This window comes from Callorhinus ursinus, unplaced genomic scaffold (assembly GCF_003265705.2).
Source record: "Callorhinus ursinus isolate GAN/ISIS: 27379988/994484 unplaced genomic scaffold, GSC_fseal_2.0 scaffold25, whole genome shotgun sequence".
Lineage (NCBI taxonomy): Eukaryota > Metazoa > Chordata > Mammalia > Carnivora > Otariidae > Callorhinus > Callorhinus ursinus.
The window spans coordinates 9,655,859-9,683,144 of record NW_027397087.1 but is presented as its reverse complement, the minus strand read 5'-3'; the positions used below and the strand labels follow the sequence as shown (position 1 = coordinate 9,683,144).

At 38.0% G+C, this 27,286-nt stretch overlaps 1 protein-coding gene across 9 annotated transcripts in view; it reads left to right on the top strand.

Annotated features, from left to right (window-relative positions):
- Positions 1 to 27,286, top strand: part of TTBK2 (tau tubulin kinase 2) — a 150,155-nt gene that overhangs the window by 89,317 nt on the left and 33,552 nt on the right. For 8 of the 9 annotated variants that reach the window (XM_073876884.1, XM_025884000.2, XM_073876883.1 and 5 more), the window contains 4 exons: positions 378 to 482; positions 13,719 to 13,784; positions 17,588 to 17,680; positions 18,286 to 18,411. In XM_073876884.1, the coding sequence (XP_073732985.1) occupies positions 378 to 482; positions 13,719 to 13,784; positions 17,588 to 17,680; positions 18,286 to 18,411 (390 nt within the window). The remainder of the gene's footprint in view (positions 1 to 377; positions 483 to 13,718; positions 13,785 to 17,587; positions 17,681 to 18,285; positions 18,412 to 27,286) is intronic. The other variant, XM_025884001.2, reaches the window with a different exon arrangement.

Below are 27,286 nucleotides of genomic sequence, written 5' to 3'. Positions count from 1 at the left end.
TCATTTAAATTTCTAGCTATGTATTTAATTTTGCTCACTCCTAGTTCCTCCCATTTTAAAAAGGAAGAATTGGGCTGTCTTTAAAGCAGTCACTTAGACTAAAATTTCAAGGAACGTAGAGTTACACTTAAGTCAGTATTATTTGTAACTTTGTTCCATCACTTAAATTCTTTGTTCCTCAAAGTTACCTGCTCCTGGGCATTAATAGAACGCATAACGAGATTATGTATTAACATCCAGTAAACATCATGGATTAAAGTAGTGTATTTGAGACATATGTATTATATAGAGTTTAAATAGAAATAAAATATAGGAAGGATAGATGTAAGGACTTAGTATTGTAAGAATATGTATATTTTCCTTCTTTGCTTTTCTAGTCGAACTTCGCCATGGGTCGCTTTCCTAGTACATGTAGGAAATGTTACATGCTTGATTTTGGCTTGGCTCGACAATTTACCAATTCCTGTGGTGACGTCAGACCAGTAAGATTTTTCATATTATTATTAAAATATTCAAGAATTAACCTGTTATTTATAGTATCACTTTTAAAAAAAGATATATGAATTATGTATAGAATGGATCTTATCCAAGAAGTAGCATATAGATTTTATGATGAAATTATAGGATAGAGTTAATTAATTTTATCGAAAGTTGTAGCTTTAATAAAAAAGTACATTAGGGGTGCCTGAGTGGCTCAGTCAGTTAAGCATCTGCCTTCGGTTCAGGTCATGATCCCAGGATCCTGGGATTAAGCCCCGCATCAGGCTCCCTGCTCAGCGGGGAACCTGCTTCTCCCTCTCCCTCTGCTGCTTCCCCTACTTGTGCTCTCTCGCTCTCTCTCTGTCAAATAAATAAATACAATGTTTTTAAAAAAAAGTACATTAGACACAGACTTAGAGTGGATTTGTAGTAAGAACACACATTGGCCCTTTAGGATCAAGGGTCTTTTTTGCAGTCTGAGGCTCTTTCTATATCCTGCAGTTCTGTTTTCATTGTTGTACATTTCCTATCCAGAAGGCCGTTTCTGTTGCCTCTCTCCACCCCCAAATGGATGGGTCATACTTCCCTGTTTCTTTGATTCCTTTTAATTTTTTTGTTGGAAACTGGACATTTTAGATAATATAGTTTTAGATACGGGTCCTCCTTTCCAGGGCTTGTTATTGTTATTTGCTTGTTTATGTGTTTAGGGATTGAACTGGATTAGTTTCAGTGAGGGCTTTTCCCCTGCCACCCTCCCAACCCCTCCCCTTCCCCAACACAGAGTATTAGGTCTCTGTTGTTGCTCCTGGGGCAGTCAGCCTGCGGTCGCCCTGGAATGACACTTGTACTGGTAGGGCTCTCTTCTGCACTTGCCCTGGCCATACCCAGTTTTTAAGCTCCAGTAATTGCTGGCTGACTGCCCTGTTGTTTGCAGTAGTACCCTGGGGCATAAATTCCTGGACAAACTAATATAATCAAATCTCTGAGGTCCCAGTTTGTGTTTTTCTGACCTTGGGAGGCCTCCCTCCTTCCAATTGTCTTACTCCTCCTGTTCTCTCTTACCTGGCCAGCCTGTAGTCTAGGCTTTATCTTCATTAGCTCCACAGATCTCCCAATTCCCAATACCACAACCTCCCTATTTTTGAGAAATGCTTTAAGTTTAAACTTTACTGTTGCAAACAAGATAAGTTCCTTTGGGAAGAGATTAGGAGGTGTCTTTTTAAATGGCCTTTCTCCTGCCCCCAGGCAAAATCTCTGAGCCAGGGCTCTAAAGTTGGGCTGAGGACTATGGTAAGCTTCTGAGTGACATCCTTCCTTTTTAGGAGCTGAGATGGGGCAGAAGGTGGAGATCTTTCAGCTTGTCTCTCCTGGCATGGAAATACTGCCTCCTGAGCTGGGGTGGTGGTGGTGGTGGGGTGTGGGGAGGGCTTTTGGGCCCTCAGTATTGTCAACATATACCCAAGGTAGACCCTCCATTTCATGAGTGGCGCTGGGTGCAAGAAAGAAACTTCTCTATCCACACTAACCCAGGACTTAGCCTCCCCCGCAACAGAGAGCTGGAAGAACCTCAGAAATGCTGAAGTCCTGCTTCTATGGGAAGAAAGCCCTCTGGCTGGGAACTGGGGAATGAGGGAGTCCTGTGTCCTTGGTGGCAACAGTCTGGAGTGGAGCCACCTTCTCTGCTCTGGAAGAGAGGAGGGAGAGAACGGTTTGGGTTCAAGTACCATAGAATTTTCACTTTTCTTGAATAGATGTTTCTCCATTTGTTATTTGCCCTAAGGACCGTTTCCAAGAACTTTAGTTTTTTTTTTTAATTTTTTATTGTTATGTTAATCACCATATATTACATAATTTGTTTTGGTGTACTGTTCCATGATTCATTGTTTGTTCATAACACCCAGTGCTCCATGCAGTCCAAGAGCTTTAGTTTTTTAAAATAATTTTCACCAGTTTTACTGGGGATCAGGTCATTGGAGCTCCTTATATTGTCATACCTGTAGTTCAGTTCTTCTGATGTCTCCTTTTTACCTTTAGTTTTGTTTTAACTTGGTACTGATTGTGATTTTCCTTTTCTAGCAAATTAGTTGCACAGAAGTTGAAATACTGATTTTTGAATGAGCTAAGTATGTAATAATAGACTTGTATACATAAATGTAAATTATATTTAAAATACAGGCACATGAGAATTTAGGTGCCTAAAAATTATGAGAGAATCTTTCTGATTCTGGTGAAGATCTTGCATTAATAGATAGCAAAGCAGGTAAAGAATTTAGGTTCTGTGTAGCTTGCTAGATTGAATGTATTTCTGGAATCCCATTTCTTTTCCAGATATCTTTTATTTTTAAGTTTTTAGACTATTACCAGGTTATTGTTTATTCATACACGTAACATATTTAATGAGCACATAATATGTGTGAGGCATGGACCTAGGTGCTGGGACTGTAGTGGTGAACAAGCTGACCAAAATGAGGCTTTTATGGAGGTTATATTTTATTGGTGAAGACAGATAAAAAACAAATACATAATTTTAGGTAGTGGTATATGCTTTGAATAAACACAAAGCAGTGTATTTTTTTTAAAGATTTTATTTATTTATTTGACAGAGAGAGACACAGCGAGAGAGGGAACACAAGCAGGGGGAGTGGGAGAGGGAGAAGCAGGCTTCCCGCGGGGAAGCCGATGCAGGGCTCCATCCCAGGACCCTGGGATCATGACCTGAGCCGAAGGCAGACGCTTAACAACTGAGCCACCCAGGCGCCGCGATAAAGCAGTGTATTGACATAGAGAGTGATGGGCAGTGAGAATAGGAGACTACTTTAGTACCAGAAAAAAAAAAAAGGAGAATATTTTAGAAGTATTAGTTTAAAAAGACTTCTCTGAGGAGGTATCGAGTTGAAAGTTGAATGAAGTATGAGAATAAGCCATGTGAATATCTGGAAAGAGAGTTTTCCAGGCAAAGGGAATAACAAGTTTAAAGGCCCTGAGGCATAGTAAATTTGGTCTGTTCAAGAAAAAGCAGGGAGGCTACTGTGGCTTTGCACAACATAGCATAACATGATGAGGAGTTAAGTGGAGAGAGGTGAGCTGTGAGAGGTTGGTTGGCCCTAGATTGTGTATGATTTTGCAAAGATGTTTTATTCTAAATATGATAGGAAGCCTTTGGAAAAATTTGAGCAGGGTTCTTGCATAATCTGGTACCTGATCTGTCAATAAGGTGATTACATAATGGAATTATATACAGAAGTAGATTATATTTAAAACATAGCCATAGGAGAATTTCAGTGCCTGGAAATTGTAGGGAGACTATCTTCAGTTTTATCAGTATTCTTGTGTAAATTAGTAGCCATGCAGAAAAGAACTTAGGTTCTGTGTAGTTTGTTATATTTGAATATATTTCTGGAATCCCGTTTCTATTCTAAATAAGTTTTTCAATTTTTAGAACATGTGTTTTTTAAAAAAAAAAAAAGTCACTCTGGCTGTGAAGAGGAGGCTGTTGAGAGCAAGAGTGGAATCAGAAAGTTACAAGTGAGAAGGCTAATGCCATTGGTCCAGTGATTATTGCATGCGACTGGGACCTAGGGCATTAAGGGTGCGCCAATGAAGGTGGTGAGAAATGGTCATATTTAGCATATATTTTAAAGATAGACTTAACAAGCCTTCCTTTTGGATTTGTTAATATCGGGATGTCAAGGAAAAAGAAAAGTCAAGATTGACTGCTAAATTTTTGTCCTGAATGAATGGTCATGCCATTAACCATGATGGGGAAGAAGGCTGAAGAGTGGATTTGATAAGGGAAAAACGAGGTCCTATTTTCTAGAAGTTAAGTTTGAGATGCTTCTTAGATTCCGGATGGAAATAACAAGAAGGTGATTTGATATGGTAATATAGCTCAAAAGAGAAATCAGGACTGGAAATATAAATTTAAGAATCACTTGATTGGGGGTGGGGGTGTAGCCGGGGCACAGGGGTGCAAGAGTACCTGGCTTTGGGGGTCCCAAGTAGATGAGGTTCAACTACTTGCCACTGAGAAAATCCAAAGGCAGAGAGACAAGTAGTGGTCAAACAAGAAAAGAATGTATTCAATGGATGCTCAACGTACTGAGCCACCCAGGGTGCCTTCAGAGCTATTTTATTTTATTTTTTTTTTAAGATTTTATTTATTTTAGAGAGTGAGTGTGGGGGGGGAGGGGCAGAGGGTAGAGGGATAAGCAGACTCCATGCTGAGCACAGAGCTTAACATGGGGCTCCATCCCACAACCTTGAGATCATGACCTGAGCTGAAATCAAGAGTTGGACGATTAACCAACTTAGAGCTGTTTTATTTTAAAGAAGATTGGTAAAACAGGGAAGTAGTTGAAAGGGAAGTAAAATCCTTCATTCCTGAGTTTATTCATTTCCTTCTTATTTATTTTTTTAAATGGCAGTTATTATAGCATGCTTGTGTACTGATGGTAATGCTCCAGGAGACATGAAAAAAAATGATAATGTAGGACAGAGCAGGAACAATTCTAGGAGACACATTCTTGCATGACCAAGGGAAGGAACCTGAGCACAAATGATGAGGTTAGCCCATTCTCTAAGAGCAAGAACACTTCTTCCATTGTAACTGAGAAAAGGCTGAATAAGTAGACACAGATACAGGTAAGCATTTAGATTTGGTAGTGGGAAGTTGAAGTTCTCTCATGGCTTTTATCTTCTTCATGAAGGTAAGGCCTTTTGCTGAGAGTGCAGAAAGGTGCTGGAAGTTGACGAAAGAGGACAAGTGACATCGTTACCATGGGGAGGGAGAAGAGAACTAGCCTCAGCAAAATAGACTGTAGACCTGTGCTGAAAGTTCATTTGAGTATTATGGTAATTTAAGGTGAGATTGTCAGTACAGTTTGTTTTTCTCTAGACACCTTTAACTGCTTGTTCAGAAATGCAGTTTAGTCTAAGAGTTAGGTTTAACCTGAGTAAGGATCAGGTTAGCACTATGGAAGAGTGAGGGAAGAGAGTTGAGAGAATAGTTCACTCTGTGTAAGGAATGAACTTTCCCTTTTTGTTACATATCACTAGCTAGTTCCTTTTAGAATTTCAGTAGGATTTTCATGGTTTTCTTTAAATCTCTTAAATCTCAAATAAATTTAATTTCATACTTTTTTCGATCATGATTATGATTGAAATCATTTTTTCATATTGCTCCACTAATATAAAACCAAAGTTGCCTTTGTAGATTTGTTTCATATCATACAATTTTGTTTATTTATTCCTTTTAAGAAACTTGAGTCACTTGAATTGTCTAGGTATGCCATCATGTTATTTGCAAAAATCAATATTTTTATTTTGTCTTGCTATATTATGTATTCCAGAAGAGTGTAAAAAACACATATCAAAATTTTAAGGAAGAATATTAAAACATCTATGGCCTCCATCTAGGTTAAGAATTAGCTCATTAGCACCATACATCTCATTCCCTTTTCTTCCTCAAGCAGCATTGTCTAATTGAAGTTACTGTGAGCATGGAAATGTTCTGTATCCGTACTAATATGGTAGCCACTAGCTACATGGGCTATTGAACACTTGAATTGTAGCCAAAGCAAATGAGAGACTGAATTTTAAATTTCATTTAGTTTTAGGTTGCTATTACATTGGCCATTGCAGCTCTAGAAATAACCTCCATTCTGAATTTTGCATGAATCAGTCTGTCTTCTGTCTTCTGTAGACCTGACAGTACTTGTTTTGGAGTATGGAGCAGATTCAGGTGCTTTTGTAAAATAGTACAGTTATCATGTGGCTTTCATCTAGCTTCCCCCAGTGATAATAGCTTACATAATCATAGTACATTGTCAAAGCTAGGAAATAGATATTGCTATACTATTGCTAACTCAAGTGCAGACCTGAGTCAGCTTTCACTATAATTTACATGTACTTTTTCTTGAGGGAGGAGAGTATATGAAACTTTTATCACATGTATGGATTCGTACACCCAACACCACAGTCAGTATACAAAACTATGCCATCACCACAAAGAAACTCCCACAAAACAAAAATGTTAATTTATTTACCAAACTTAGTAATAGTATTCTTAGTAGAGGACCATCAGTCAGAATGCATTACAAAGGGAATGATGGATAGTCTCTGTTACACTATTAATGAGTTGTTTTTGTGATTGGTTTTGAGAGCCTCTACTGTTTACCTTTAAGATGTATTAGTTACAATAAATAGGGACGTGAGGTACAAAGGAGTCCAGAGCTATATATATTTACAGTACTCTGTTCCATATGGTTTCAGAGTTGAACTTCTGTTTACTTAATGATCTGAATCTTTATGTTCATTATTTTGTCCTCCTGGTTTAAAGCATGCCCTAGTTTCCTTACTCCTTCAGCTGGCATCTCACATTGGCCCTTTGTGTCTCAGCTCTTGCAATGCCATGTTTTCTCCTGCTGCTTCTTCCTACCATTCAGCTGAAACTCCCAGTGCCTAGGGTTATAGTGACCTACTTAACAAAACTTTTAAGTCTTTTTCTCTATTACCATTCCACAACTTCAGCTATTTTCTTATTTCCATTGGGGGCTATATTACATAGTTCTCATGCTTTCTGCCCCTTTCCAGAGCCCCTCCCTTTGGTTAGCAATAGGCCTGGGCTCATGCCTGCAGTCCTTCCCTTCTCCTGCTAGATTTATTCTCCTGAGAGCTCATTTTGTCTCTGACATTCATCTCCTCCTTCACGTTCACACTGCTCTGTCTTTGTGGTAGACTTGTGGCTTCTCGTTTGGATTATTAAAAGAGTTTTCTCCTTGGTCTCCCTACATCCCCTTCCAGTCTCTTCTTTTTACCTCCAGAAGAGTAAGCATCCCAAGCACTTTATCAATCATGTCACTTTCCTACTTAAAAATTTTTGATGAATTCCATTTCCCTGCATGTTATAAACCAAACACCTTAATACGACATTCAAGGCCATCCTTGCTTAACCTGATTCCAACCTACTTTTCCACTATTTTCTCTCAAATTTGTTCCAGCCCTATCAAACACTTCCCCTAACACACACAGTACTTTCCTCCCATTTTGCATTGCACACAGTGTTCTTTTTACTTAAAGTGCTTTTCCTTCTCCCTGTTGTAATTCTTTCAGTTTTCATTTTAAAGATTTATTTATTTGAGAGAAGAAAGAGAGCGAGCGAGCATGAGTGGGGAGAGGGGCAGAGGGAGTGGGAGAGAGAATCTCAAGCGGACTCCTGCTGAGCATGGAGCCCGACTCGGGGCTTGATTTCACAACTCGGTCATGACCTGAGCCGAAATCAAGAGTTGGACGCTCAAGTGACTGAGCCACCCAGGCACCCCCTTTTTTGAGGTCCAATTTATTTTTTCTTTTTCATTTTCACTTAAATATCTAGGTATTTATTTTAATAAAATGTGCTCTTAGGTTGTTAACCACTCTTACTTTTTTCTTTAAAGATGTCTTTAAATACAATTTTTGAAGAGATATTTCTTTTTTTTTTTTTTAAAGATTTTATTTATTTGACAGAGAGAGACACAGCGAGAGAGGGAACACAAGTAGGGGGAGTGGGAGAGGGAGAAGCAGGCTCTCCGCCGAGCAGGGAGCCCAATGCGGGGCTTGATCCCAGGACCCTGGGATCATGACCTGAGCCGAAGGCAGACACTTAACAACTGAGCCACCCAGGCGCCCCTGAAGAGATATTTCTATAGTGCGAAAATAAGAAAGTAAAAATTCATCAAAGTTGGGGTGCCTGGGTGGCTCAGTCATTAAGCGTCTGCCTTGGGCTCAGGTCATGATCCCAGAGTCCTGGGATCGAGCCCCGCCCACATCGGGCTCCCTGCTCCCCCTGCTTGTGTTCCCTCTCTTGCTGTGTCTCTCTCTGTCAAATAAATAAATAAAATCTTTAAAAAAAAATTTACCAAAGTTAAATACTTCTTTGAAAGACACTATTAAGCAAATGAAAAGACAAATCACAGACTGGGAGAAAAATATTTCAAAACACACATCTGACAAAGGACTTATATCCAGAATCTATAAACAGTTCTCACAACTCAATAATAAAACAAATGAATAAACATGAGCAAAAGATTTGTATAGCCATTTCATCAAAGAAGAGATACTACAGATGGCAAATAAGCACATTAGCAAATGGTGAACATCTTTAGTTATCAGAGAAATGCAAATTAAAACCACAATGAGACATCACTACACAGCAGTAAACCTAAAAACACAATTCTGAATGCTTGTGAGGGACAGAAATCAGAGGTTACCAGAGACTGGAAGTGGAGGGGAAGGGATTGTGACTATACGGGGCTTTACGAGAACTCTTGGGACGATAGAAATACTGTATACCTTGATTGCAGTGGCAGTTACATGACTATATCCCTTTGTTAAAACTCACAGAACTGTGTATACCTAAAGTATGAATTTTGCTGTGTGTAAATTATACCTTAATAAGCCTGACTGAAAAAAATTAACAGGTAAGCAGTGAAACAAATCTCTATTTCACCCCTGCTATCCCAAAGCCATTCATTTTCTATACTGCTCTTATGCCTTCCTCCAACCTTTAGGTAGCTATATTGTTATTATTTCTTTAATGTATTCTTCCAGAACTTCTTCTTGCGTATATAATACATATGAATGTATATTCTCATTTTTCTCTTTTTGATTCAAAAGGTAGCATGATGTACATTCTGCACTTGTCTTTTTTCCAGTGTATCTAGGAGATCTTTCCATGTCAGGATATAGAGCTTCTTCATTCTTTTTTGCAGCTACAAAGTGTATTCCATTATAAGCATGTACTGTAATTTATTTAATCAGTCTATTTATGAACATATTTGTGAACATATGGGTTACTTTCAGTCTTTTGCTATCACAAACATTAATGTAGTGAGTGAGTGTGATACATCCATTATTTTTGCACATACGCAAATATATGTGTAAGATAACTTTCCAGAAGTGAAACGGCTTTGTCAAAGAGAATATATACATTTGAAATTTTGATAGATATTGCCAGATTGCCATCAATTAGGGAGGTTTCAAGAGATCACCTATTTTTTTTTCTTTTTCAAATTTTTATTTAAATTCTAGTTAGTTAACATGCACTGCAGTATTGGTTTCAGGAGTAGAATTCAGTGGTTCATCACTTACATACAACACCCAGTGCTCATCATAACAAGTGCCCTCCTTAATACCCATTACCCATCTAGCCAGTCCTCCACCCACCTCCCTTCATCAACCCTCAGTTTGTTATAACTTTAAGAGTTTCTTATGGTTGGGGTGCTTGGGTGGCTCAGTCAGTTGAGTGTCCAACTCTTGGTTTTGGCTGAGGTCATGGTCTTGGGGTCGTGGGATCAAGCTCTGCGCCTGGCTTCATGCTCGGCGTGGAGTCTGCTTGAGATTCTCTGCCTTTCCCTCTCCTCCTTCCCCCACTTGTGCACGCTCTCTCTCTTTATCTCAAATAAATAAATATAATCTTTTAAAAAAAAAGTCTCTTATGGTTTGTTTCCCTCTCTTTTTCCCCCATCCCATATGTTGATCTGTTTTGTTTCTTAAATTCCACATGAGTGAAACCATATGGTATTTGTCTTCCTCTGACTGACTTATTTCACTTAGCATAATAACTCTAGCTCCATCCACGTTGTTGCAAATGGCAAGATTTCATTCTTTTTGATGGCTAAGTAATATTCCACTGTAGTACATATACCACATCTTCTTTATCTATTCATCAGTCAATGGACATTTGGGCTCTTTCATAGTTTGGCTGTTGTTGATAATGCTGCTATAAACATCTGAATGCATGTAACCCTTTGAACCTGTGTTTTTGTATCCTTTGGGTAAATACCTAGTAGGGCAATTACTGGGTCGTAGAGTAGTTCTCTTTTTAACTTTTTGAAGAACCTCCAAGTGGGATTTATTCTTGGGCTCTAGGGGTGGTTCAGTATTCACAAATCAATCAACATGATATACCACATTAATAATAGAAAGAAGAAGGGGGTGCGTGGGTGGCTCAGTTGGTTAAGCATCTGACTTTTGATTTCGGCTCACGTCATGATCTCAGGGTCCTGGGATTGAGCCCCGCATTGGCTCCGTGCTCAGTGAAGATTCTGCTTGTCCTTCTCCCTCTGCCCCTCCCCCTGCTTATGCTCTCTTTCTCTCAAATAAATAAATATCTTTTAAAAATAATAACAGAGGGGTGCCTGGGTGGCTCAGTTGGTTGGGCAACTGCCTTCGGCTCAGGTCATGATCTCAGGGTCCTGGGATCAAGCCGCATCAGACTCCCTGCTCAGCAGAGAGCCTGCTTCTCCCTTTCCCTCAGCCTGCCCCTCTGCCTACCTGTGCTCTCTGTCTCTCGGTCAAATAAATAAATAATATCTAAAAAAAATAATAACAGAAAGGATAAGAACCATATGATCCTCTCAATAGATGCAGAAAGAGCATTTGACAATATACAGCATCCATTCTTGATAAAAACCCTCAACAAAGTACATATAGATGGAACATACTTCAACATCATGAAGGCCATGTATGAAAGACCCACAGCTAATATCTTCAATGGGGAAAAACTGAGAGTTTTTCCTCTACGGTCAAGAGATCACCTATTTTAAGGCCCCATTAAATGTTGCCTTATTCTTTTTTTTTTAAGATTATTTATTTATTTATTTGAGAGAGAGCATGAGAGGGAGGAGGGTCAGAGGGAGAAGCAGACTCCCTGCTGAGCAGGGAGCCTGATGCGGGACTCGATCCTGGGACTCCAGGATCATAACCTGAGCCGAAGGCAGTTGTTTAACCAACTGAGCCACCCAGGCACCCAGTGTTGCCTTATTCTTAAGACTTTCTTCTTCAGCAAGACTTTTCCTTTTCCCTTCTCACCAAATGGAACTAATGCTTCCCACTCCTAGGCTTTCACAGCTCATTGTACCTTGCTAATGATATTAATTATAATCTGCTTTAAATTAGAATTAGTTGTATATATGGCTATTTTCCCCAGTTGGGTTGAGTTGTCTTTTCTGCTTTATATAAGGTGGCTGAATTTTCTTGACCTGGCATTATTTCTTTGATGAGTCACATCAAGATCTTTCTAAACAGCTGGCTCAACCTTTCCATGGCAGAAGCAAAGTCAGGGGTACTCTTAACTGGAAAGAGTCCCCTGGGTTTGTCTTGGCTAGAATCTATCTGGGGTCGGGGGGCATCTAGGTGTCTGATTAACCGTGGACTGGGTTGCAGAGTGTGGTAATAGCTCTGGAGATTTTTATTCTGATAGTTAACTGGAATGAAAATAACTGGGCACAAGTACATGCTATGAAAACATTTTTGTTAGTGAAAGCTCTTGTCAGGTAATGAATAAAAGTACAACCAGTGAAATGTTAGTGAAAAGGGTTGATAGTAGGCTTTCATATATATTCATATATTTCATACATTCTTTGTCAAGACAAGAAATCTCTGATCTCAAAGTTCCATCAAATTGAGAATATTAGATATTCCTGTTAGTTGTGGTATCTTAGGAAAATATTGAGATCTACTGACTATGATTGTCAATGAATGGCAGCTAAGAAAAGGGATTTAAAAAATATGTCACAGGAACTTTTGATTACTGAGAGTTGTCATTAAATACAAAGAATACTTTTTAAATAGTTAAATCTTAAGACAAAAACAAAAAGGAGTAATTAAAAAGGGAAGAGAAGGGCGCCTGGTTGGCTCAGTCAGTAGAGTATGTGACTCTTGATCTTGGGGTTGTGAGTTGAAGCGCCATGCTGGGCACGGAGCTTACTTAAAAATGAAATGAAATGAAAATTTTTAGAAAGGGAAGACAGAATTTCATGAAAGAAGAAATAAATAGAAAACTAATTTGAGCAGATAACACATAAATTACAAAAATGATCAAACGAAGGAAGAACACATAGAATGTTTATCTTACAGCATATGACCAGAATGATTCTGGTAACTAAAGATTTTTAAAATAACATTTGTTATAGTCTTTTTCTGACTATAAAAGTAATACATCTTAACTGAAGATAATTAGAAGTTACTGGGGAAAAAAAATCTAATGAAAATTACTGGCTGTGATCATTTTCAGGTTTGTCAAGTTTTCATATTGAGCTGTGGTGCCATCCATGAGTCTTTAGGGTACTGACTTGATCCTTGTGAAGCAGTAGAGTGGAAACAGTGTATGATTTTAAGTCAAAAGACCTTGGTTGATGCTTGGTTTTATCACATACTAATTCTATGTATTCAGATGAATTTAGTTACCTCTCAGAGCCTGTTTCCATGTCTGTGAAATGAGCAAACCAAGACTTTGCCATCACAGAGTTTATATTTCAGTGGAAGAAAATAGGCAGTGAACAAATAAGTAAAAGTTCAAATAAAATTAGTTTTATGAGAAAAAAATAAAGCAGAGTAAAAAAGAATGGAGTGGCATTGAAGGGGGTGGGTAGTATTTTAGATTAGGATGATTAAGGAGTACTTCTGAGGAGGTGACATTTGAGCAGAGGGGTTAGTGTGGGGTAGAAGAGCTAGCCATTGGAGGTATGTAAAGAGATGGCTTTTCACTGGAGAGAATAGCAAAATAAGCTAGAAACACGGTTGTAGGAGAAACCATAAGTAAATCCATTTTGGAATGAGGCCAATGCCAAATTATGGAAATCTTGGAGGCCAAGTAAGAAGAGTTTGGACTTTATCCTAAGTTGAGCTCTCTAAGAACTGGGATCATGTATTATTCATGTTTGGATTTATTTCAGTACCTAGCATGTAATAGTTACCCAATAACTTGATTTATGAATATATGAATTGCATGCATAGGGAGGGATACAAGTTGCCATCATCTTCGAATTGAGTTTGAATGAAATAGCCAAGACATTAAGAGGTTGGCATCTTTACTTAGAGACTCCTTATGGTTACTGTAATTAATTGTAACCAGAGCCTGAATATTAGTGTATGTACTACAATGCTTGGCATGATTCTGGATATATGAAAGCATTTAGTGTTTTCTAATGTACAGAATTTATTTGTCATAAATGCCACTTTATTTTAAAATGTAGGTACAAAAAATGGGACTCACTGATAATTAAAATGTTAGTTTTTTTAACATGATTTAGAGATATTTTCTAATTTTCTGTAATTTCACAATAAAAAATTAGAAATTTAAGTAGTATTTTATTGTGATGGTAATGCATGTTTCTCCCATCTACTTCATGGGCTCAGGTGTGCTGAGTCTTTTGCCATTTGAAGCTTATTTTATTACTCTTTGCTTGGTTTTGTTGTAGCCTCGTGCTGTGGCAGGCTTTCGAGGGACAGTTCGTTATGCATCAATCAATGCTCATCGAAACAGGGTAGGTATCTGAACTAGAGTCATATCTACATAAGCATGCTGATTACTTGAATCAGAGTAACTTTTTTACATTAGAGGACACAAGTGTGGAAGGTGCTTGGGAGCAGAGGGTAGGGTCTTAGTAATACTAATGTACCATAGTATGTATACTAGATAATAGATGTATACAGCTGCATAAAAAAAGTTTTATTTGCCAGAAAAGATAATAGCTGTGTGTGTGTGTGTGTGTGTGTGTGTGTAGGGAACCTTAATTAAGTATAAATAGTAACAAATTTAATATTGAATTTTGAAGAAATAGAACATCTGTGTTCTAATCTTAAGAAGTTCTTTTGCGAATATCATACTTTCAATACCTAATGAAATACAGGGGTCATCATTTTGTCTATAAGTATGCATCTAATCTGTGATATCCCCTCTCCATTAAACCTTTTCTTTTCATGAAGATCTCAAGTACAAACTACTTTTAAATTTTCATCTTTGTAAATTATACCTTTTGGGTTAAATTTTAAAAATCTCTCTCTCTTTTTTTTGTTTACTTTGCTCCTTTTGTGCTTCTCTGATTTTTTTTTTCATTCTGAACCTTAATTATGAGTAGGAAAGGTGGGTATTTTATGGATTCTCAGTTCTTGAACTTGGCTGGTTGGAGGTGAGAAATTTAACATGTGATTCCTTAATAAAATAAAGAGAAATCTTTTCTTGATCTTACCTTATTCTTGTTCTGTGAAGCCAAAATTGCCTTAATGAAAATTTGACAAATGCTAACTATAGTAGGAAGAGTATGCTCTGGTCTTAATATGTTATGCTCCAGTTAATTTGGATTCTAATAATATGATTATAAATTGAAAATAGGAAAAGTATTTTTATCAGTGTATAATGTAGCACTCTGCCAAGCATTTCAGCTCATTTGGTTTGATTCAGTGTTGTATTAAATTATGGCATCCAGTTAGGGTGCCTGCCTGGCTGGCTTAGTCAGAAGAGCATGTGACTTGATCTCGGGGTTGTGAGTTTACGCCCCACGTTGGGTGTAGAGATCACTAAGAATTAAATAAACTTAAAAAAATTTATGGCATCTAGTCAATTATTTTGTCTTGAAAAGAAAGTACTCTTATTTTCTGGATACATTCTTAAAAACCTTTAAAATTACTAAGCTTTCTAATTCTATTTATAATTTTGATCAACATTGGAATCTTTGAGATAGGATACTCTTTCTGAGATAAGCATAAACATTTCCAGAGATCATAATAGCTGTAAAGGCATTTCCAAAATATCTAGTAGAAAGACTATATATTTTTACTTTTAGAAGAAATCTCCACAAATTAAAAAAAGTAAAAATACACTCCATTTCAATTTTTTGGGTACCTTAATCTTAAACTTTTTTTTTTTTAAGATTTTTAATTTATTTTTTAACAGAGAGAGAGAGACAGAGAGGGAACACAAGCAGGGAGAGTGGGAGAGGGAGAAGCAGGCTTCCCGCCGAGCAGGGAGCCCAACGCAGGGCTCGATCCCAGGACCCTGGGACCATGACCTGAGCCAAAGGCAGACGCTTAACGACTGAGCCACCCAGGCGCCCAGTCTTAAACTTTTAACATGAATAATTCCCATACATATAAGACTTTTCAAAATACTTGAACTCTGTTCATTACATTGTTGTCCTACATTTCAGTCCTTTATTAATATTTGTTTTATCTCAATAATTTGAAGAAATTTTGTCTTCTGGTTCTATGGTCGCTATTGAGAAGATCTTTGTCCATTTAATTGTTATCATTTTGTATTTAATTTGTCCTTTTTCTTTGACTATTTTAGATATCTGCTCTTTGTCTTTGCTGTTCTACAGATAAGTTCTAACGTGCCTAGATGTGGATTTCTTTATAATTATTCAGTTTGGGATTTGTTGTGCTTCCTAAATCTGAACATTCATGTCTTTCATAGGTTCTGGAAGATTCTCAGACATTTCTTCTTTAAATATTGCATTTTTCCCTTTCTTTCTATACCTCTTTTTTCATATCTCAAATTGATATATGTTAGATCTTCTTCTGGGGCGCCTGGGTGGCTCAGTCATTAAGCGTCTGCCTTCGGCTCAGGTCATGATCCCAGGGTCCTGGGATCAAGCCCCGCATTGGGCTCCCTGCTCGGCGGAGAGCCTGCTTCTGCCTCTCCCACTCCCCCTGCTTGTGTTCTCTCTCTCACTGTCTCTGTCAAATAAATAAATAAAATCTTTAAAAAAAAAAAAAGATCTTCTTGTTCTGTCTTCCTTGCCGGAAGTTCACTCTCAGATTTTCTTTTTCTGTCTCTCTGTTTTGTTCTAGATAATTTCTTCAGATCTGTCTTCCAGTTCATTTTTATTTTTTCTGCTGTTTTTGATCAGCTTTCTAACCTATACATTGAATTTTTAATTTCTAGATGTTCTTTTTGGTCCTTTTTTAAATCAAACTGGTCTTTTTATTTTTTTAGATAGGATATGGTTCCATTTTTTTTGCTTAAGCATTTTAAACATTTTAATTTTGTATTCTTTATCCTATAATTCCATATATGGAATTCTTGGATATCTAATTCTGCTGTATAATTTCTCTTGTCTCATTAGCTTATGATAGCCTGCTTCCTAATGTATTTTATGCTTTTGAATAATGAGCCTATATTTTGTGGACCTTTATCTGTAGGACTTCTATGAGGCCTGAATTTAAAGGTGCTTTTATCGTTAGAGAATTTTCATTTGCATCTGTCATTACTACAAGAGAGGATCACCCAGAAAACAATTTCTGGATTTGGTTTCCCAGACCACACAAGTGGTATAAATTTAAACCCCAAATCTGAGTGAGGAGCAGGCCTATAGTAACAAATTTTCAGGGCAAATTTTTTAACCACTTACTTTATGCCTTTGGTAGTGGTTAAATTTTACAGGAAAAAACAATTATTGCAATATAATGTACATATCATATATTGCACTAAAGATAGCCCTTTGAAGGTCCTAGCTGTTTAGTGAGGGCCTAAGGGGAAGTGTCGCATTTACAACTCCTGTCTTGTGTAGGCTCAGTACTTTTACACCTGTCCCCTTCCTGATTGTTAAAACCCTGGTTGACAAAACCTGTAACAGGTGCCTCTAAAACCAAAGCTTCAGCATCAGCTTGCTTCTCTTGTTTCCAGCTTTCTTTTAATTTGGCTCCTAGAATTTGCTTTCTTTTTTTTTAATTGTAAAAAACGTATCACATTAAATTTACCATGTTAACCATTTTCTTTTTCTTTTCTTTCTTTTTTTTTTTTTTTGAGTATAGTTGACACACAGTGTTACATTAGTTTCAGGTATACAACACAGTGATGCAACAACTATGTATGTTATGCTATGCTCACCAATGTAGCTACCATCCACATTAACCATTTTTAAGCTCACAGTTCAGCAGTGTTAAGTATATTCACATTAGGGTGCAACAAAGTTCTAGAACTTTTTTCATTTTGCAACACTGAAACTCCATACCTGCTAAATGCTGATTCACCCTTCCCCTTTCCCCCAGAACCTTGGCAACGACTTTCCCTTCTTAATGAACTCATTTATTAATTAATAGGCTGTTAATTACATTTCCAGCATTTCTAGGTTTGGGGGTTTCTTTGTAGCAAAAAGTACTTCATTATATTCATTCTGTTATGTAGATTGTTATATAGCTAGGTAGATATATTTACCAGATTTTATGGAAAATACATTAAAATTTTTAAGCCTAATAAGATGAAACGCAATGGTTAGGCCTTAGACAATGTAATATACTCAAAAGGAGTAGTAATGTAATGTGATTGAATTCTGTTTGGCTTATGAAGGAAATGGGAAGACATGATGACCTTTGGTCCTTATTCTACATGTTGGTGGAGTTTGTGGTTGGTCAGCTGCCTTGGAGAAAAATAAAGGACAAGGTAATTTTGGAAATGGAAATGGAAATATCAGTTTTGGTAAGGGAAGGAATAAAATTTTCTCCTGGGTAGACATAATGGATGAGAATATACTTACATATAAGAACTAAAATTAGGGTGATAGTAAAGATCTAATTAATGTTAAGATTTTTTTCTGTGTACATGGAGAATAGATACTCATTTAAGTATTAAATCATCACTTCTGATTTGATTTCTAGCTTTCCCTCAGAGCTTTTCTTTTCTCGAGTTCTCCCTTTTTCTTTTTATAAGTCACGTAAGCTTTTAAATTTTAATTGTTACATTATATTGTTTACTTTGAAAACTGTAAACATGTGTTGACAAAGAAAAGTAGACTACATTTAAGATCAACTCTTTATTTTGGCAGACTGTCAGTTCACTGATGCAGAACTCTTTGTTACCCTTTTGGTTATTCATTACAATCCTCCCTCCCTCCATAAAGCAGTGTGCAAGAGCTCAGTTCTTGCTTTATACTTAATTACTCATTATCTCATTCCCTAGTACATACCCTTGAGACTGTTACTGAGAGGCTGTTAATGTGTAGCTGCCAAGAGAAATTGACTTTGGTTCCTGTTCTCTTTACTTCCCAGGAGCAAGTAGGCTCTATTAAGGAGAGGTATGACCACAGGCTTATGTTGAAACATCTCCCTCCAGAATTCAGCATCTTTTTGGATCACATCTCCTCTTTGGATTATTTTACAAAACCAGACTACCAGGTAATCATCTTTCTAAGTTCTGTGGGTTAATTCTTCTGTCATTTAGTCTTTATCTTCACTTACTGTAGCTTTGAGGGTATTGTAAATGAGTATGGGCGGTCCCTAGAATATTATTTTAATACATCCTGAGAAATGCAGTGAAATTGACTGATGAGGACAGTGTGTGTGTGTGTGTGTGTGTGTGTGTGTGTGTGTGTGTGTTTCCTCCCTTCTGGATGGATATACTTCATTAGAGTTTTAGGTTTGTTTATTATTGAACAGATTTTACTGTTCCTGCTGTGATTCATTTGGTGTATAGAACTGCTTATGGTTCAAATTATGTAAATCCTATAGCTAATTTGTTGACGAGAAGGAAATGTCCAGCTAGTTAATCTATCTGTCAAGAGCTTAAGGGCTGTAATATCTTATGTTAATATGCTATGGAACAAAGTGAAGATTATTGGCTCCGTTCTATCTGTGGTCAGTGAATCATTTCCTTAGGGTATCCATTCATAAGGCCTTATAAGGAATGACTAGGTTTACCACAGATTGCACCCTTAACCCCAACCAACTATACATCACAAGATTCTGTTGCTCTCAGGGAGAAGTTAGAGCTTAATGCAAAATAATCACTACCTCTGAAGACATAAATGAAGCCACACATAGATTAAAACAGGCATACGTCATTTCATTGCACATTGCTTTATTGCACTTTGCAGATACTGCATTTTTTACAAATTAAAGGTTTGTGGCAACCCTGCATTGAGCGAGTCCATCAGCACCATTTTTCCTGTCTCTGTGTCTCTGTGTTATATTTTGATAATTTTTGAAATATTTCAAACTTTTTTCTTACTGTTATATTTGTATAGTGATCTATAATCAGTGATCTTTGATGTTTATTGTTGTAATTGTCTTGGGTGCCACGAACCCTACCCATGTAAAATGGTAAACTTTTTTTTTTTTTAAGATTTTATTTATTTGACAGATAGAGACATAGTAAGAGAGGGAACACAAACAGGGGGAGTGGGAGAGGGAGAAGCAGGCTTCCTGCTGAGCAGGGAGCCCGATGTGGGGCTCGATCCCAGGACCCTGGGATCATGACCTGAGCCGAAGGCAGACGCTTACGACTGAGCCACCCAGGCAGCCCTAAAATGGTAAACTTAATCCATAAATGTTGTGTGTGTTCTGACTGTCCACTGACCAGCCATTCCCCATCTCTCCCTCTCCTTGAGCCTCCCTATCTTCTGAAACATAATAATCTTGAAATTAGGTCAGTTAATAATCCTATAATGGCCTCTCAGTGTTCAAATGAAAATAAGAATTGCATGTCTGTCACATTAAATCAAAAGCTAGAAATGATTAAACTTAGTAAGGAAGGCATGCCAAAAGCCAAGATAGGCTGAAAGCTAGGCCTCTTGTGCCAAACAGTTAGCCAAGTTGTGAATCCAAAGGGAAAGTTCTTGAAGGAAATTAGAAGTGCTACTCTAGTGAACACATGAATGATTAGAAAGCAAAACAGCCTTATTGCTGATATGGAGAAAGTTTTAGTGGTCTGAATAGAAAATCAAACCAGCCACAGCATTCCCTTAAGCCAAAGCCTAATCCAGAACAAGGTCCTGAGTCCGTAATTCTATGAAGGCTGAGAGAGATGAGGAAGTTTCCAAAGAAAAATTTGAAGTTAGCAGAGGTTGGTTCATGAGGTTTAAGGAAAGAAGCCTTCACTGTAACATAAAAGTACAAGGTGATGCAGCAAGTTATCCAGAAGATCTAGCTTCTGAAGGTGGCTATACACTAAACAAAACATTTTCAATATAGACAGAACAGCCTTGTATTAGAAGAAGAGCCATCTAGGATTTTCACAGCTAGAGAGGAGAAGTCAATGCCTGGCTTCAAAGCTTCAAAGGACAGGTTGACTCTCTTGTTAGAAGTTACTGCAGCCGGTGACTTGAAGCTAAAACCAGTGCTCATTGACCATTCTGAAAATCTTAGGACCCTTAAGAATTATGCTAAATCTACTCTGCCTGTGCTCTGTAAATGGGACAACAATACCCAGATGACAGCACATCTGTTTGCAACATAGTTTACTGAATATTTTAAGCCCACTGTTAGGACCTACTGCTCAGAAAAAAAAGATTCCTTTCAAAATATGACTGCTCATTGACAGTGCACCTGGTCACCCACGAGCTCTGTTGGAGATGTACAATGAGATTAATGTTGTTTTCATGCCTGCTCGCCACTACATCCACTCTGTAGCCATGGATCAAGATGTCATTTCAACTTTCAAGTCTAATTATTTTAGAAATAACATTTTGTAAGGCAGTTGCTGCTATAGATAGTGATTCCTCTGATGGATCTAGGCAAACTAAATTGGAAACTTTCTGGAAAGAATTTACCATTCTAGATGGCATTAAGAACATTGATGATTCATGGGAAGAAGTCAAAATATTATCACTAACAGAGAAGTCTGGAAGAAGTTGATTCTTACCTTCAAGGATGATTTTGAGGGGTGCAAGACTTCAGTGGAGGAAGTGACTGCAGATGTGGTGGGAATAGCAAGAGAACTAGAATGAGAAGTGGGGCCTGAAGTCGTGACTGACTTGCTGCAATCTCAGGATAAAACTGTACTGGATGATGAGTTGCTTCTTACAGAGAAGCAAAGAAAGTAGCTTCTTGAGATGGAATCTACTCCTGAAGATGCTGTGAAGACTGTTGAAATGACAACAAATGATTTAGAATATTCCATGAACTTAGTTGCTAAAGCAGTGGCAGGGTTTGAGAGGGTGGACTCCAGTTTTCAAAGAAGTTCTGTAGGTAAAATGCTACCAAATAGCATCACATGGAACAGAAATCACTTGTGAAAGGAATAGTCAATCAATGTGGCAAACTTCATTGTTGCCTTGTTTTAAGAAATTGCCACAGCCACCCGCTATGTTCAGCAACCACCATCCTGATTAGTCAGCAGCCATCAGAATCAAGGCAAGACCCTCCACCAGCAAAAAGATTACCACTTACTGAAAGCTCAGATGATGGTTAGCATCTTTTAGCAATAAAGTATTTTTAATTAAGGCATATATGTTGTTTTTTTTAGACATAATACTATTGTGCACTTAATACTATTGTACGGATAATGTAAACATAACTTTTATATGCACAGGAAGCCAAAAAAGTAATTTGACTCACTTTATTGCGATATTTGCTTTATTGTGGTGGTCTGGAGCTGTGCCTGTAAAAATGATGTATTAGTTTATCATTTTTATCTACAAAGTACAACACATAGACTTTACTATTAAAGAAAGTTTTACATTCTACAGTGTTGTCAGTTTGCCCAGTCAAATGACTATAAACAGCACAGTAAACTTATTTGTATATATTAACTATTTCTGTGTGAAATGGCAGCTTTTGTATAAGATATAAATAGGATATAAAGCAGAGAGGCAGGGGGCACCTGGGTGGCTCAATTGTTAAGCATCTGCCTTCGGCTCCGGTCCTGGGATCGAGCCCTGCATCGGGCTCCCTGCTCAGCAGGAAGCCTGCTTCTCCCTCTCCCACTCCCCCTGCTTGTGTTCCCTCTCTCACTGTGTCTCTCCCTGTCAAATAAATAAAATCTTTAAAAAAAAAAAAAAAGCAGAGAGGCAGCATACAGTCTTGGGTCCTTAGAGATCTTAAGTGGGTGAGTTTCTTTCCCATATGGCTATTTGTGTTAATAACTGTATTAATAACTATAGACTCTAACAAATGGAGAAAGTACATTGTATACAAGGCATTTTGGAGTGTGTTCTTATATTTACATTTTCATATGTATTTCTGAAATGCACAGAGTTCATATTACCTATAATAAAATAATGAAATTAAACCTATAATGCTAGATTCAGGAAGAACTGGAAAATGTTCCAACTTTCCCACCTTAGGTGCAAAACACTTTTTACTGATCAAGTATGCATGTGAGCATAGGAGTTGGGCAAACAAAAAATTTTTTATCATATTTACCACTTAGTTATGCCTGTAATCTAAAGAAGACTATTGTGAGCGGTCCCTGGGTGGCTCAGTTGGTTAAGCATCTGCCTTCGGCTCAGGTCATGATCCCAGGGTCCTGAGATCGATTCCCGCATCCAGCTTTCTGCTCAGTGGGGGGTCTGATTCTCCCTCTGCCTGCCGCTCCCCATGCTTGTGCTCTCTCTCTCTCTCTGTGTCAAATAAATAAATAAAATCTTTTAAAAAGTTGCACATGGCCAGCATCTCATCCAATAGCCTGCTAGTGCTCACTCTGACAGTAGATGTAGAGAGGAGCTGTTTTGCTCTTTACCAGGAATCTTTTATGCATGTCTCAATTAGAATAATGGCTGACACTTGCTTTTTGAAAAGTGTTACGGTGTTTTGGGAAATTACATCCAAGTTTATCAGTACTTAGTATTTATGTACAAGTGTGTCTTCCCAGCTGGTTTTTAAGTTCTGGAAGTACAACCATGTCTTCTTTTTTTATCCTACACTATCCTCGCACTGTGCCTGGCACCTAAATTTTCAACAAATGTTAGGAAAATTGAACTGAATCTTAGTTTGCTTAACAGTCTCCTACTAAGGAAATAAGAAAAATCAACTTGTGAGTGCATCAATACTGTTTTCTAGCTCTTAAACTAAACTGGGTGAAACTATCAGAACTACAACCAAGATTCAAACAGAGATCTTATTATGAATATTGTTTTTATGATTAGATTCTGAAAGAGTATAGCAACTATAACAGACAGAAAGTGGCCAGGCCATGAATCTCTTGAGGTTCATAAAATTGTGTAGATTTATATACACACACGGAAACACACACACGAGGGCATGTAAAACTGGTGAAATTTGATAAGCTCTGTGGACTGGTAGTACCCATGTCACTTTCCTGGTTTGGGTATTGTACTCTAGCTGTTTAAGACGTTACTATTGGAGCACACTGGGTGAAGAGGCTTTCTCTTGCTATTTTTGTAATTTTCTGTGAATCTTTAATTATTTCAGACTAAAAGTAAAAAAAAGTGCTGGGCCAACATTTTCAGAAATGTAGATAGTGATTAAAAACATTCAATTCTGGGGTGCCTGGGTGGCTCAGTCGTTAAGTGTCTGCCTTCAGCTCAGGTCATGGTCCCAGGGTCCTGGGATCGAGCCCCACATCGGACTCCCTGCTCGGCGGGAAGCCTGCTTCTCCCTCTCCCACGCCCCCTGCTTCTGTTCCCTCTCTCGCTGTCTCTCTCTCTGTCAAATAAATCAATAAAAAATCTTTAAAAAATAAATAAAAATAAAAACATTGAATTCTGTTGTGGCCACCTTATAATTTAAACAATCCTTTTTAAAGTGTTTTGAGAAAGGAACATGTCTCTGAGGAGTGTATAGGAAGATCTTAACCTTGAATTCCACCACAAGATTCCACTGGTAGGTGACATAGTTACTAGTTAATGGGAAGCTAAGATAGCATCAGATTGGATAAAGAAGAACCCTTGGTGCTTTTGCACATTAATTGTCATAATAATGACACCCAGCAGTGTCACAGTAATACCTGGCTTGTGTTATTATTCCCGTTTTATGGAGACGTAGTTTAGACCTGTTGCCTGGGAAAACTCATGGTGCTGGAAGTGGTGTCTGAACCCAATTTCTGACTCATTCAAAAAAAGTCCAAACACTTGCCATTTTTCACCATCTTACCTTTGGAGAGATGGCCACAAACACAACAGCCATTGTGAAATAAATACTACCATGACTGGTTCATTGAAATGCAGTGAAAGAACTAAAGTTACATGAAGAATTATTAGAAATCTTTGTCAGTAATTAATAGAATCATGTAATCCTGACATAAGAACATGAAGGTATCTTTACTAGAGTGTCCCAGTTATGTTAAGCATTGTTTAGCAAGTTGAGAAGACTAATAAAACCCATAAATATCCACAATGTTGGGGAGCCTGAAACTAAAATGTGTCTATCAGCCAGTTCATACAGTGTGTCACAACATTGCTAAAATCAGAGGATATGATAGAGCAGAAATCCAAAACTGACCAAGCTTCTTATTAATCTTGTGAATCTACTTTCCAGGTTTAGGAGTGGGACTGTTTAAGCAGAGGTTACATCAAAATGCAGCAGGCTTGCCTCTTGTTTCGGGGGACTTAGCTGTTGTAGGATTCTCCTGACTCTGATGACATTGGAGTTAAATTTCTCAGAAGGCATAGCTGGGTTGTTAGGGAAACAAAAAAATCAGAGGTTGAGCTAGAGAGTAACAAGGGGGAACCTCACATAAATTAGAGGGCCAGAGGAGATCTCTCTCTTTTGTTCTATGCCTTCCATCCTTCTACCTCTTGCTGCTGGTCTCTGGTATCACCATCTTAGTAACAGACTTTTTTATCTGGGGCCCAGTGGCATATGCTACATTTTCTAAGACATACAAAAATACTATGATAAATGTAAGAAGATAATTCATGATAAAAGGACATCTGGCATAAAAACTGTTTAGGATCATTTCCATGGCAACCCAGTACGGGCAGTGCACTTAGTGGCAGTGGTCTAAGGGCTCACACAGCAGGGCAGGTGCTGCCTCATGGATAGGGGCATGCAACTCGCTCTGTGGGAACCTCCATTTCCAGAGTCAGGAGAGAAGGTCAGGGTCTGCCACTTCTCTTCCCATATGCTGGGTCTCAATCCATCCTCCTTTCTTGTGTGTTTTCTAAAGCCCTCTAACGTTGACTTAAGTCAACAAAAAAATGACCAAAACAAAAATTCCCTGGTTTTATAACCATGGCTTTTCCAATTCCTTTGATCTTTTTAGTTTCCTTTTCTCCATTATTTTTTTTCATATGGAATCTTTCAATAAATATTTTTTTATTTTTATTTATTTATTTTTTAAAGATTTTATTTATTCATTTGAGACACAGAGATAGAGAGAGAAAGCATGAGCAGGGAGAGAGGCAGAGGGAAAGGGAGAAGCAGGCTCCTTGCTCAGCCAGGAGCCCAGTGCGGAACTTGATCCCAGGACCCTGGGATCATGACCTGAGCTGAAGGCAGACGCTTAACCATCTGAGCCACCCAGGCGCCCTCTTTCAATAAATATTATCACAAATATTTGTTCTCAGAATGTTTTTGGAGTCACTAAAGGTTCTGCATGCATAATTCTTTTCTTTTTTTAAATTTATTATTAACATATACTGTATTATTTGTTTCAGGGTTACAGGTTTGTGATTCATCAGTCCTACACAATTCACAGTGCTCACCATAGTACATAGCCTCCCCAATGTCCATCCCTCCCACCCACCTCCACTCCAGCAACCCTCAGTTTGTTTCCTGAGATTAAGAGTCTCTTAGGGTTTGTCTTGCTCTCTGGTTTCATCTTGTTTCATTTTTTCCTCCCTTCCCCTACGATCCTCTGTCTTGATTCTCAAATTCCTCATATCAGTGAGATCATATGATAATTGTCTTTCTCTGATTGACTTATTTCGCTCAGCATAATACCCTCTAGTTCATCCACGTCGTTGCAAATGGCAAGATTTCAATTCTTTGATGGTTGCATAATATTCCATTGTATATATATATATATATATATATATACCACATCTTCTTTATCCATTCATCTGTTGATGGACATCTAGGCTCTTTCCATAGTTTGGCTATTGTGGACAGTGCTCCTACAAACATTGGGGTGCAGGTGCCCCTTTGGATCACTACATTTGTATCTTTGGGGTAAATACCAGTAGTGCAATTGCTGGGTTGTAGGGTAGTGCTATTTTCAACATTTTGAGGAACCTCCATACTGTTTTCCAGAGTGGCTGCATTAGCTTGCATTCCCACCAACAGTGTAGGAGGGTTCCCCTTTCTCCACATCCTCGCCAACATCTGTCGTTTCCTGACAGCCATTCTGACTGGTGTGAGGTGGTATCTCATTGAGGTTTTGATTTGTATTTCCCTGATACCAAGTGATGTTGAGCACTTTTTCATGTGTCTGTTGGCCATTTGGATGTCTTCTTTGCAGAAATGTCTGTTCATGTCTTCTGCCTGTTTCATGTTTGGATTATTTGTTCTTTGGGTGTTGAGTTTGATAAGTTCTCTATAGATTTTGGATACTAGCCCTTTATTTGATATGTCACTTGCAAATATCTTTTCCCATTCTTTTGGTTGTCTTTTGGTTTTGTTGACTGTTTCCTTTGCTCTGCAGAAGCTTTTTATCTTGATGAAATCCCAAGAGTTCATTTTTGCCCTTGCTTCCCTTGTCTTTGGCGATGTTTCTAGGAAGAAGTTGCTGTGGCTAAGGTCGAAGAGGTTGTTGCCTGTGTTCTCAAGGATTTTGATGGATTCCTGTCTCACATTTAGGTCTTTCATCCATTTTGAGTCTATTTGTGTGTGTGGTATAAGGAAATGGTCGAGTTTCATTCTTCTGCATGTGGCTGTCCAATTTTCCCAACACCATTTGTTGAAGAGACTGTCTTTTTTCCATTGGACATTCTTTCCTGCTCTGTGGAAGGTTAGTTGACCATAGAGTTGAGGGTCCATTTCTGGGCTCTCTATTTTGTTCCATGTGTCTGTTTTTGTGCCAGTACCATACTGTCTTGATGATTACAGCTTTGTAATAGAGCTTGAAGTCCAGAATTGTGATGCCACTGGCTTTGCTTTTCTTTTTCAACATTCCTCTGGCTATTCGGAGTCTTTTCTGGTTCCATACAAATTTCAGGATTATTTGTTCCATTTCTTTGAAAAAAGTTGATGGTACTTTGTGTCTTCCTCAGTTTCTTTCATGAGTATTCTATAGTTTTCTGAGTACAGATCCTTTGCCTCTTTGGTTAGATTTAGTCCTAGGTATCTAGGAATAGATACAAGATGGCATTTGGCCATCTTGTTGAGATGTTTTCTTCAGTAGGCATATAAAACAGCACACACTTTGTTTTTC